This window comes from Myotis yumanensis, unplaced genomic scaffold (assembly GCF_028538775.1).
Source record: "Myotis yumanensis isolate MYYU_CA2020_CCGP unplaced genomic scaffold, mMyoYum1.0.hap1 SCAF_6, whole genome shotgun sequence".
Taxonomy (NCBI): Eukaryota; Metazoa; Chordata; class Mammalia; order Chiroptera; family Vespertilionidae; genus Myotis; species Myotis yumanensis.
In genome coordinates, this window is record NW_027223757.1 from 70,075,589 (window position 1) to 70,088,798 (window position 13,210).

At 41.1% G+C, this 13,210-nt stretch overlaps 1 protein-coding gene across 1 annotated transcript in view; it reads left to right on the plus strand.

The window, feature by feature from the left end:
* EYS (eyes shut homolog) overlaps window positions 1–13,210 on the plus strand; it is a 1,239,289-nt gene that overhangs the window by 1,182,174 nt on the left and 43,905 nt on the right. Inside the window, 2 exon segments of the mRNA XM_070419099.1 lie at window positions 264–438; window positions 12,827–12,999. Coding sequence (XP_070275200.1) covers window positions 264–438; window positions 12,827–12,999 — 348 coding nt within the window.

The window sequence follows — 13,210 nt, forward strand, 5'->3', positions numbered from 1 at the left end:
GTGGAAAAGACCTTTCTTTTTTCCCAGCTTTCATGATGTATAATTGACAAATAAAAGTTACGTATATTTCATGTGTATAATGTGATGGTTTGGTATACATATATATTGTGAAGAGTACCACTATCAAGTTAGTTAACACATCCATCATCCAATTAATAAAATTTAAAAAGAATAATATGTTACCTTAAAAATTAGAAAATAACTCTTTCTGTTTTATCTATTTCTTCCATTTTTTATATGAAGTCTTTCCCCCTTCCCTCAAGGTTGTATTTTCACTATTCACGTTCGCACCAGGAAGGACGGTCGTTTCAGAAGGCTGGGAAATCCTGAGGGCCACCCAGATGCTGGGCGCAGCGTTGGCCAGTGTGACGCTTCTCCTTGTAGCTTAATGAACTGTGGCAACGGTGGGACCTGCATAGACAGTGGAGCTACTGTTTAGTAAGTATGACGTTAGGAAGAAAGGTAGTGGATTATTAGCACTCTAGCTGGTACTTCAGTCACACAAACTAGGCACACAAACTGACCCTCTTATCTTACATGTTTTCAGGTAGACTTGCTAGATGACTAGGGGACAGCTAAAGGAAACTAGAGAGAAACCAACCCGGCATTTGCATCATCTTCTCAATTCTTTTAAATTTTTAAAAATATATTCTTATTGATTTCAGAGAGGGAGAGAGAGATAAAAACATCAATGATGAGCCTGGCTAGAGTGGCTCAGTGGTTGAGCATCCACCTATGAACCAGGAGACCATGGTTCAATTCCCAGTCAGGGCACATGCCAGAATGTTAGGCTCAATCCCCACTAAGGGGCATGCAGGAGGCAACAATGGATGATTCTCTCTCATTATTGATGTTTCTATCTCTTTCCCTCTTCCTTCCTCTCTGAAACCAATACAAATATATTTTTTTAAAAAGAATGGGAAGTGTCAGTAAGAAAGTGAAGGTGAAGGTACAGGTAGTAAGTTCATCCTAACTCCTTGTTGTCCCATATGGAACAAAGGCCTCGCTGTTTCAACATACAGCTGTTGCCAGCAAGACGATGAAACCTCGGTTCTTGTCTTCCTGAAGGAAAGATTTCAGTCAAGAGACAAAGTTCAGCAAGGCAAGCAAGAATTTATTGTCCACAGTAAAAACACACTGAGGACAGAGAAACATGGAAGGGCATAGAAAAAGTAACAAGAGAGCCTGGGCTGGGCTGCTTTGGCTCACTGGGAAGTCAGAGAAAAGGGAGACAGGTTCAGGGGGTTCACCCAGGACAAGTTGCCACTGCCCACTGCTCCCTTGGTTGCAAGCCTTGTGGGGTCCCTTAGAGGTTAGGGCAGCCGTGGGCAAACTACGGCCCGCGGGCTGGATCCGGCCCGTTTGAAATGAATAAAACTAAAAAAAAAAAAAGACCGTACCCTTTTATGTAATGATGTTTACTTTGAATTTATATTAGTTCACACAAACACTCCATCCATGCTTTTGTTCTGGCCCTCTGGTCCAGTTTAAGAACCCATTGTGGCCCTCGAGTCAAAAAGTTTGCCCACCCCTGGGTTAGGGGATACGTGCCTGTGGGGGAAGAAGAGGGAGAGGGGAACAGTTCAGGAGTGCTCCCTTGGGGGAGAGCACTCACTGGGTCTTTTGTGTTGAGGGTATTTCTCTCTCTTGCAGGTGGGAATCTTAGGGGAGGTCTTAGGGGAAGATCTCAACAGAATATTCATCAGCTTTCCAGGTGTGCTTTTTCAGGGTCTCCTTCTCCACTGATTGGTCTGCCCCAGGGCAGGGGGTCATCAGTCAATGCAGCTGGTCCTGAGGCAGCCACAGCATCACTTGTCTGGCTTTGTTGCTTTTCTGGGCCTAGAGCTGAGGCCTAGATGTTATCTTTAAGGAGGAAAAGGACAGGGGGTCTACACCACATGCACAGCTATATGCTAGGGGAGGAAAGGTTACTCTGAGGGTGAGGTTCTTGTTTTCCCAGTTTTGCCCCTTGCTAGACACCCAGGGCTTCAGCCCTGGTGACCTTCTGCACCCGACCCATCATCCTTGCTCTGCTCATGTCTGCCTAGCTCAGTGGTTCTCAACCTTGGCTGCACATTAGAATCACCTGGGAATCTTTTTAAAATCCTGATTTCTGGGCCTCATCCTCCGGAAATTCTGTTTCTTTGTTATGGGGTGAGGCCACAACATTAGTAACAAAGAAACAGAATTTCCGGAGGATGAGGCCCAGAAATCAGGATATTAAAAAGATTCCCAGGTGATTCTAATGTGCAGCCAAGTTTAAGAACCACTGGTCTAGCTGCTTATAACAGGTGTAGTCCACAGGTGTTGATCTTGGACTACATCAAGCCACATACAGAAAGACACAACTATTTGAAGATTATTTTGATTCACATAGGAAATATTTTTTACTTGTGATAATAAAAGTAATATCTTTCAATTGTACAGCACTTTGTGGACAGCAGAGCAAATTTCTGCATGCACTGTTTCCATTGCCCCTAATTAAAACTTTCTAAATTAGTCAGGGACCATCCTGGCCCCAATTTAATCCATGGGAAACTAAGCCCAGCGATGATGAGTAAACAAGAGGATGTACCAGCATCTTGTAAGTAGTGCGGCAGGACCCAAAACCAAATTTCCCAGTTCCTGGGTCAGGATTCTCTCAGGACCTAATTAGCAAGAAATTAGTTTAAAAGCAGCTAGCAATGAACAGTAGCTCCTTATCAGCTGGATGTAATATATTCTTTTTTTAAAATATGTTTTTATTGATTTTTAGAGAGAGGTAGAGATAGAAACATCAATGAGGGAAACATCATAGATCAGCTGCCTCCTGCATACCCCCTACTGGGGACTGAGCCCACAACCGGGGCATGTGCTCTGACTGGGAATAAAACCAGTGACCTCTTGGTTCCTGGGCCGATGCTCAACCACTGAGCCACACCGGCCAGGCTCATTTATTCTTAATTCTTTTAATGTTGACATAATCTTCAATTAGCATTTTCTATTTTCTCCAAATTGGAAGTACCTTGCCTCATAAATCCCCCAGGGTGGGGGGGGGGGTTCAGAAATTCCTATTTGTTTGGAAAGCTGTATGTCACAGACTTGTATGAGAACCTCAGGTTTCAGTAATGGAACCAATACCTCTGACAAGATTTCTTACAGGATTCTACAATCTTTCTTATCAAATTATGACCACCGCCTGGGACTCCCTTGTTGACATAACAACAAAATATTTACTGTATCGATGACTCATGAAGCATTACCACAAAATGAGAAGTAGCTCTTGTGACTATTATATAATGACATTAAAAGGATGGCTCCCTGACCTTAAAAGCAATGGTATGTAAATTAGACTTCAATAAAGCTGTTTCAAAATAAGGTTCCCACTCATGGACATTCAACTTCAGTAGCAGCATAAGTTTAAGGAGAATTATATTCATTTTGACAGTGTTTGGAATTCTGCTCTAATCTCAATAATAAGAATCCTGTTTTGTTTTTATTGAATTTATTCTTGTCTTTAAAGGAAAAAGGTGTTCTTTGTAATATACTTTTTTACACAGTTTGTTTGGTTTTTTTAATCCTCACTCGAGTACATGTTTTCCATTGATTTTTAGAGAGTGGAAGGGAGAGGGAGAGACAGAGAGAAACATCGAAGTAAAAGATAAACATCAATTGGTTGCCTCCCTCATGGTCCCTGAAAACGAGGTACGTACATGCCCTTGACCAGAATCGAACCCAGGACCCTTCAATCCGCAGGCTGATGCTCTATCCACTGAGCCAAACCGGCTAGGGCTGCAATATACTTTCTAATAGTGTTTCAGAAGTTTTCCTCTACCCTTGTCCTAGTCCCAGGCTCTCAACTGTGTATGGCTCTTCACCTTTATTTTGCGCCTGTGTGGGTCCCCTACTCAGAGTACCCCAGATGGCCAAGGCCCATTTGCCATACGCATGCGTGCAGGCGAGGGCACAGCAGTATTGTTAGGTGAAAGGCCCCTTTGCCTACGCAGGTGCGAGGGCAATGACCATGAGTAGCAGTATACACACTGCGCAAGCGCACCCTTATGTAACCTGTTGGTGTTAATGCAGCACGAGCGTCTCTAATTGGCACCAGGCCTCTGCGTTTGAGCGCAGATATAAGTTGCCACTGAGCAGCCGGCGCAGGGCGGCTTTTGGGGGGCTGCCGTGAAGGACTGCTCTGTGTGATGGCTCCTGCAGCAGCAGTGCCACTTGGTCTGCAATGAAGTCTCTCCTCTATATGCCAACGACTCTCATGTCTTCATCTAATACCCGGCGTCCGAGAAGCTGTGCTCCCACAACCAGAGAAGTACTGAACTGAATTTCCAGGTAACATTATTGACAGCCCAAAGCTAAAATTCAATCTTTTCTTGAAAAAAAAAAAATGATAATTTTTTTTAATGCTCAAGAGGCAAGTCTCAACCCAGAAGCATAAATTTCAGAATCAATTTTAAAAACAAACTCTCAAAGCCACTCAAAGTGTTTTAACAGCTTAATGGTATAATTTTTTATTAAAAAATTAAAAAACGGCAAATGCTCATTTTAGTTCACTTCTCACAGCAGGCGGGGGGAGGGGGGGGAGGGGAGGCATTGTTCTGGTACCTAAGGGGAAATCTTGTGCCAAGTAAGGAGGGAGGGGGGCTTGATAAGGCTTGGATCCAGGGCTGGGCTCCGGGAAACTGCTAAAAGCCTTGCTTTCCTGCTCCAAGTGCGTCAGCAAACACAGATGCAGCTGCTCAAATGAGGGTGTAATAAGGCAGAGTTCATGTCAAGCCTTATGCTCCTGGGATGAGCTCTGATGCAACAAAGAAACAGTGAACTCTTTCTGTTGTTAGTAACCCAGGCTAGAGGAAGCGGGGAGGGCGTTTGGTTCTTACTCAGCTCTATATGCACATTTGTTTGGTACAAAGTGTTTTTAGGCAAGTTTGACTTCATTGAAGTTGTACTTCGTTTCACCTTAAACTGATATCCTGGCTGTGATTGAGGGTAATAGGTGACGTGTTCCTTTAAAAAGTAAGCACAGTGTAGGAAAACCAAAAGTTCCATAAACAGCTGTCAGCATGAGCAGCACAGACAGTGAGGACAACAGAAGTTCAGAGAACATGGATGTAAAGTGGGAAATGCATCAGAGATTTATACCAAGTTCATAAATGAGGCTTATTTATAGCATAAATCTATCAGCGAGCACGAAATCTCACTGCTCCAGAGTTTCCTAAACATTTTTTGGCTAACAGATAAGGTCAAAGATCTTTCCAAGACTCATGCAAGCACCAGGAGGAAAGTATGTTCTCAAAGCCTTCTCTTGTTCCCATACAGACACTATAACTTACATGCCTAAAAGTGATAATTTCTTTGATTTTTGCTAAATGAGCAAAGTCATTCACACTTTAAAATAGATCAAACTGGTTTGGCTCAGTGGATAGAGCATCGGCCTGTGGACTCAAGGTTCCAGGTTCAATTCTGGTCAAGGGCACATGCCCTGGTTGCAGTCTTGATCCCCAGTAGGGCACATGCAGGAGGCAGCCGATCAGTGATTCATTCTCTCTCTCTCTCTCTCTCTCTCTCTCTCTCTCTCTCTCTCCCCCTCTCCCCCTCCCTCCCTCCCTCCCTCCCTCTCCTTTTCCCTTCCTCTCTGAAATCAATAAAAATATATTTAAAAAATAAAAGATAGACCAGATTACATTGGTGCAGGAGGAGGAGGTGTATGCAGATATGTAATGGAAAGGTTTTATTGTTGGTGGTGATTTTTGTTTTTTCCCCAAGGGAAAGGTTTATATCATGGCAACCTAAACCACTTTGAACCTATGTTTTGGTCATCCCATCACTACAGTAAATACATGGCCACTCCACCCCACCTCTGTATTCTTTCCATAGCTTCATTTTGCTCCAACTGACTCTCTAGGTTAGAACAAACCTAATTCTTCTTCTGTTCTCAGGCAAAGCAGTTTAGTTGCTGTATATTCTTTCTGTAGTCCAAGCTCATACTCACATCAGTGCCACTAGGGTCCACCATCAACTCCATGCAGCTTATCTAAATAATTTCCCAGAAACACCTCCCTCTCTAACAGGAAGTGGGTCCAACTGTTAGCAAAATACAATGTTTTGGCCCTTAACCTAGAGAAGAGAACCATTAGGACTGAGGCCCACAGACAAGTGCCAGTACTTTTATTAGTATGTAAAGAGTAACTCATCCCATCCTTCCTTATACTCTCTGAGATATCATCAAAGAAAGGAAGGCCACAGGGAGACATCAGCAAGTGGAGTGATTATAGCAACCCTTCCTTGTACGCGTGTTGAGTGTTGTCATGCCATCAGATTCCAATGTACTGGGAGGTTCCCTTGTTTTAGCACTTGTTTGATTATTTTTCAAAGGCTCTATTTTTGAGCACATCATTTGACATCCAGGAAATTTTGGTATGTAGAATGAGATCCATCATTTTACTAACACATCATACTTACACCTCATTCTCCCAACTTGTTACTCGAAGGGAAGTCAATGATAAAGAAAAGCCATTTGACATGAATGAGGCCATCTAACACAACAGATGGTCTTAGGAGAATGCGATTCAGTGGTTTCCCTTTTCCTGTAAGTAGCAGAGAAATAAGTTATATATGCAGAAGTGGAGTCCTTCAGGCAATGTGATCATCTCTTGCTAAGTAACGCATATCTATTCCATTATTCATATGACTTTATTATCACAGCACATAGATTTCATTTTAATTACTATATCTGTGCTTTTGCTTATGCATAGAAATCTTTTACCATAACTGTCTTATAGGTCCAGCTCAAGGTAAATTTTCTATAAGAACTTTTTCTTTCTGCTCTCATCTCACAATGATAATTCTAATACTTTTCCCTCATTATCCTCAATGCATATAAAAGAATATCTGATCCAAAGCAATAAGAATATATATCTGATAGGTAAACTGAAAAGGTATATTAAGCCCTGGCCTGTGGCTAAGTGGTTAGAGCGTTGGCCTGCACACCAAAGGGTCTTGGGTTCAAGTCCTGGTCAAGGGCACATACCTGGGTTACAGGTTCTATTTCTGGCCCCAATTGGGGGGCTCGTTTGGATGGCAACCAATTGATATGTCTCTCTTACATCCATGTTTCTCTTTCTCTCTCCCCGTCCCTCCCTTCCATTCTCTAAAAAAAAAAGAAAGATTAATGGAAAAAATAACTTTGGGTGAGGATTAACAACAAAAGTAGATTAAGCAGAGATTATATTTTTTTAAGGCACAGTTTTTCATCTGCACACTGAGGACTAATAATTGTAGAGTTATTGTGGAAATTAAATGAGTTACTATATATAACGTAATTAAAACAGTGTCTAGCCTTAGCTGTTTGGCTCGGTGGATAGAGTGTTGGCCTGCAGACTGAAGGGTCCTGGTTCGACTTTGGTCAGGGACACGTTCCTCAGTTGCAGGCTCAATCCCCGGCCCTGGACAGGGTGCATGTGGGAAGCAACCAACCAATGTGTCTCTCTCACATTGATGTTTCTCTCTCTCTGTCTCTCACCCTCCCACTCTCTCCAAAAATCAATGGAAAAATATCCTTGGTGAGGATTAACAATAACAATAAAAACCAGTCTAGCACTAAGCTGAAGTCCTAATATACGTTGAATATTATATTTTGTATATGTCATATATATTTCATAAAAATACATTATTATAAATAAATTATCTTAAAGTCCTTGGGGGCAAAACTATGTTTTCTATTTGTATTCACCCTGGTAGCAAAGCAGATTGGTACATCATTAACTCCTTTTTTGGTGACTATTTGGTAAGCAAGTGAATGATGTTCAAGTGATACTCAAACAAAGGATATTAAATCTTCCATCATCTCATTTTCAGTTAATTTTTATGTATCCATGTTTATCCTAAACTCTAGAAGTCTGAAAATTGGTTAATTACAAGAAAATTAAAGTCTTCAGGTTGAATATCTGTTGTAATGAGAAAAATGAATCCATAGATGTTTCTGAGCTATAAAACTGACAATAAAAAGCAAACCATTTATCTGCAATTTAGGAATTTAAATCCATGTTATTCTAAGTGCACAGATGTAAAATAATTAACTATATTAGTAAAAACATACTCCAATACTCAACTCTTGATTGCCACTATGACCAGCTGTCGCTCAAAACGACAATTTTCTTCTGTGTTATCTCTCTGTGTTTAGAGGCAGAAGAACACACAAGTTGTTCTTTCTGTATTAACAACTTAGGAGTGCAAACATTTTTTAATGGACATGAGGTGAGAAAATAGTTCTATGTGTAATGCCAATGATTTCTCAGTATCTTTTGAATACTCTTAGCTATTCTATAGTAAATGCTTTGGCCCCTTTGCCTGCTTATTCTACTTAATTCACACCCCTCCCCCCAAAAAATAGCCCTTTTATCACTTGCTCTCACCTCCAACTCTGTGTAGCTAAAAGTAGATATTTTTTATTTTCCCTTTAAACCATATTTCTCTCTGAATACCCTATTCTCACTAATGGCACCATATTCTTTCAATCATTTAATCCTGAAACCCCCAAAGATTTCCATGAGGTTGAGAAACATAGAAAGGCAGTTAATGTGTGCCCTCCCCACCCCCAATTACTGGCAATGTAATTTGCTCAACTTCTCTGTCCCTCTAGCTCCTCCTCTGTAAAATGAGGGTTCTATTCATACCTTCTTTATAGGGTCAGAAGGAGGATTCAATGAGTAAATACATTCTAAGGGCTTAGAAGAGTGCCTGGCACATGTTAAGCCTCAGTAAACACTCGCCACTGCTATCATCTTCCATCTTCCATACCAACACACTTATCAGATGCCTCTTACTTTTGCTTCTACCTTTCCAGCCTCAAAGCCCTTTTTGGGCCCAGGCCTCTTTGCATTCGTCCACTTCCTTGTCTTTGTTGTGACTCATTGGTTTACTTATGTATTTATTCCCGGGATACTGGGAGTGGAGGGGTGGAATTACAATAGGCCAGGAACTGTTTAAGCCCTGGGACTACAACAGAGAGGAAAGCAGATCTGGTCTCTGCTGCCATGGAATTAATTAGTTAGTTCCACAGAACTAATGATCTAGTGCAGGGGTCAGCTGACTATGTCCTGGGGCCAAATCTGGCCCACCATCTGTTTCTGTGAATATAGTTTTATTGGGATACAGCCACACCCATTCACTTGTAGATTGTCTGTGACTGCTTTCAATAGTGGCAGGGTTGAATCATTGCAAAAAAGTCTTCATGGCCCATAAAGCAAACTGTAAACTGGCAAAGTTTGCCAACTCCTGTTCTAGTGGTAAAGATAGAATAAGATCCCACTAAAATTAAACTTCCGTCAGTAGAGAGTTTATTGTTACATCATGGAGTCATCCCACACCCACATATGAAATTACTATTCTTCAAAGATGCCTCATCATTCTCATCATTCCCCATAAGTCTGTCACTGAAAAGTTACACTATCTCGGCCTGTTATTCAAAGCCCTTGACCTCCAGTCTCCTCTTTCAGCCTAATCTACTGCCCTCACCCTCTGCACTCGTTCATGTAGGGAAATCTCACTGCAGAAGCCTCCCCGGAACTCACTAAAGTTGCTTAGGCGTCCTGCCTGTGGATTCCCACAGTCCTCATTTTAGCACTTGTCACATTGTCATCTGCTTACTTGTCACTTGTCATCTGCTTACTAATCGGATCCCTCCAACAAACAGCAAGTTCATGAGGCCAGAAATGGGGTCTTATGTGCTGTGGAATCCTCAGTGCTGAGCACAGTGGCAGACACTTAGCATGTACAAATATATGGCGTGGGGCAAAAGTAGGTTTACAGTTCATATAAAAATAATACAGTAACTAATAAATATTAATGCGAGAATAAACTCTGTGTTTTGCATGCTCAGAACTGTAAACCTACGTTTGCCCCACCATGTGCATGCGTGCGTGCGTGTGTGCGTGCATGTTTGGTTTAAATGAATTAATATCTACCTCTCTTTTTTTTTCTACTTTTTCCACTTTATGGGCATGCCACCTCTATACATCCTTCTCCAAAACCTGTTCTTCTTCAGGACAGGGTATATATCATTACCCAAAGTGGAGAATAATGAAAAACGATTTGAGACTACATGTCACAGGGCTCTAAAGAAGCAAGGGAGGAAAGAAAAAGAAAAATCTGTGCTTGTACAAAATCATTCTGACAAAAAAAAATCTTTTAAAATCTAATGTAAAAAAGTAGTATATGATGTTTAAAAGTGGTTTTCTAAATCTTTGTAGATATAGTGGGTTGCTTGAGAGCTAAAAATTCAAAAGAAATCATATGAGCACTTATTTTATTTACCATCTTTCAAATAAAATTATGGTATCTGTATTATATTGCTTAATGTGATTTAAGCTATATTTAACATAAAAATATTTTATCATGGCCATGACTGTCTATAATACAATGAGATTTTGTTCTTAGCTTTGTTTTTTTTTCCCCTAGAAGATAAAAATGAACCACTAGATGGTGCAATCATCATGAAAAAGTCATTACATTAGAATTTAAAATATTTTATATAAAAATTCTTTAATAAGAATTAAAACTAGTTTTTATTTTATGAAATTGGTAGGACAGTCTATTTTGTATAAAATGTCTTTACATATTTTATGCCTTCTGATTGTCAAACAGTAATCAAAATCATTATGTAATTTTGTAGCAGGTTAACTTTATATTTTGTTTTTCTCCGTTTTGGAAAACCTTATACAACTTTTCAAACTTGTATTTTGCACAACTATTACATACACATACACAAAATGGCAACCGACAGACGTGTCTGAGGATATTGCCATTTCCTTAAATAGGATGTTTGTATGGCTCACGGTGAAGGAAGATTTCTCTGCTTATTGTATCTATGTGCCTGTGCCTCTATTTGTCAGTTCCTGATAGAGAGAATCTTTGTTTTCAAACCTTCCTAGACCACAGTCCAACAGTGCGTTGGTGAACATGTGGTGTGATGTCACGTTCTCATCCTGAGTTCCTCCCCGTGCTGGCTTCTGGATTCCGGCCGCATTCTCTGTGCGGCTCACTGTGCTCCTCAGCATATGCTGCCCAGCGGTGCTTTCCCCCAGCACACTCCTCTCAGCTGGCAGGCTCACACCTTACACATCTGCGCACGCTATGCACATAGTAAACACTAAAATAATGAGGAGGAGGAGGAGGAGGAGGAGGAGGAGGAGGAGGAGGAGGAGGAGGAGATATTTTGGTGAAGCATAAATTTGATTAAACTGCCCAATACTAAAAGAAAACATCAAAAATAAAATAAAATAAAAAAGAAAACCTAAGAATTTGAGATCAGTATGTTCTTGATAAATATGTGTAGGTAGACACTGAATCATTTTTATTTTAATAAATGAGTCTATAAAGAATAAGAAGCTTATAAAAATGTTCCATATTTTCAATTATATATGCACCTATTATTTCAGGAGCATTCTCATTTGCTGAGATGGGAATGTCAATTGTTACAGTTATTATGGAGGGCAGGTTGGAATATATATCCAAGCCTAGAAGTCATGATGATATTTGAATTTATCCCAGGGTTGCACAAAGATTTAGCTATAAGACTTTTATCAAACTATTGTTTGTAGAATGTGAAAATGTTTAAGCATATCTCAAAAGTGGCAACAAAAATGAAGTGTATTTCATCCATTCGGTGAAATAATATTCAACTATTACATACAAAATTGTGAGAGGAAAGTTAATGAACAGGGGAAGTCAGTTGAATTTTCTGCTTTAACTCCATTAATAGGCACTTTAATTCACAAATACACTCTCATTTCACTGATCCAAAGGGCCCACTTCAAAATACTAACAGCACTCCGGTCTTCAAGACTAAATCCTGCCCCGCCAGTGGCATGAATGGAAGGCCTCTGAAGGAGGTGTGCACGATCTGCTACTGCTCTTTCCCCAGTCTGTGCCCCACACCACATCCTGGAAGGCGCTTCCTTGACTCACACTGTTGCCTGACAGTTCAGTGCTCTCTGGGCCTGATGGGGATTTATTAGTAAACCTAACCCTTTCTCTTATGTGCCCTTAGCATAAGGTGACCAGATTTAGGGGGGTAAGAGGAGGAATACAGAACATTCAGATAATTTTGAATTGCAGATAAACAATAATTTTTAATATAAATATATCTCAAATATTATATGGGACGTACTTATAATAAAACTTATTCATTGTTGATCTGACACTTGAATTTCATTAGATGCCCTGCATTTTATCGGGCAAGTCTACCTTTAGTGGGTCCATCCGAGACTCCCCTGCTGGGCTCCTCCCAAGATCACTCTCTCAACCCAGACAAGGTCTCTCTTCACACTGGGTGCTCCCTGGTACCCCTCAGATCCTGTTCTAGTCACTAAGTGACTGCCTCTTACTGCCAAGTTCTCTTCAGCACCAAGACACCCTCTGGGCAAGATCCCTTTCCTATGTGCCCAAGCTGAGCCTCTCCCAGAGGGCCACAACCCATCCTGGGATTTGCTACCATTTGCCTGTCTCTGAAGGGGTCTGCAGTTTCTTCTGCAGCCCCAGGACCTGGGCCTGGGTGTCAACAATGGCACAGAACACATCTCAAGGGGAATTTCTTTTCTCAAGGCTGAAGGTTAGGAGGCAGCAACTCCATTCACAGTCTTCCTCCTTGGAGCGAAGAGAGGGACTTAACAATGCTGCTTTGTCCAAAGAAATGATTCTTATAAAATTCTCTCTTCATTTCCGTGCCCTGAACCTTTTAAAATCCTTGATGTGGAGTGCAATAGTCCCATAAGCAGTCATTAGCTCTGTTCAAATCAAGTGCTCAAATCGTGCTGTCTTCTTTCTCAACCTGCAGCTGTGACTGCCCCACTGGGTGGAAAGGAGCCTTCTGCACGGAGACAGTTTCCACCTGTGACCCTGAACATGACCCTCCACACCACTGTGGCAAAGGGTCAACTTGTGTCTCATTGCCTCATGGGTACACCTGTTCCTGTCCTCTGGGAACCACTGGTGTCCATTGTGAACAAGGTAAGGCCGAATTTCAGCTCATGCTGTCCACAAATTTAACTAAGTCAGTTTCCTTTGGGAAAAGTAAAATGAAGTATATATGATAATAAAAGTTTCTACTCTTTTCCCCCCAGATATGTGACATTATAGTTCACAGATAAAAGAGTCCTCACAGTTCAGTAGTACACAAATAGGGCTTTGTTTTCAGAATTGTTGTAGTTTATTAACTCTA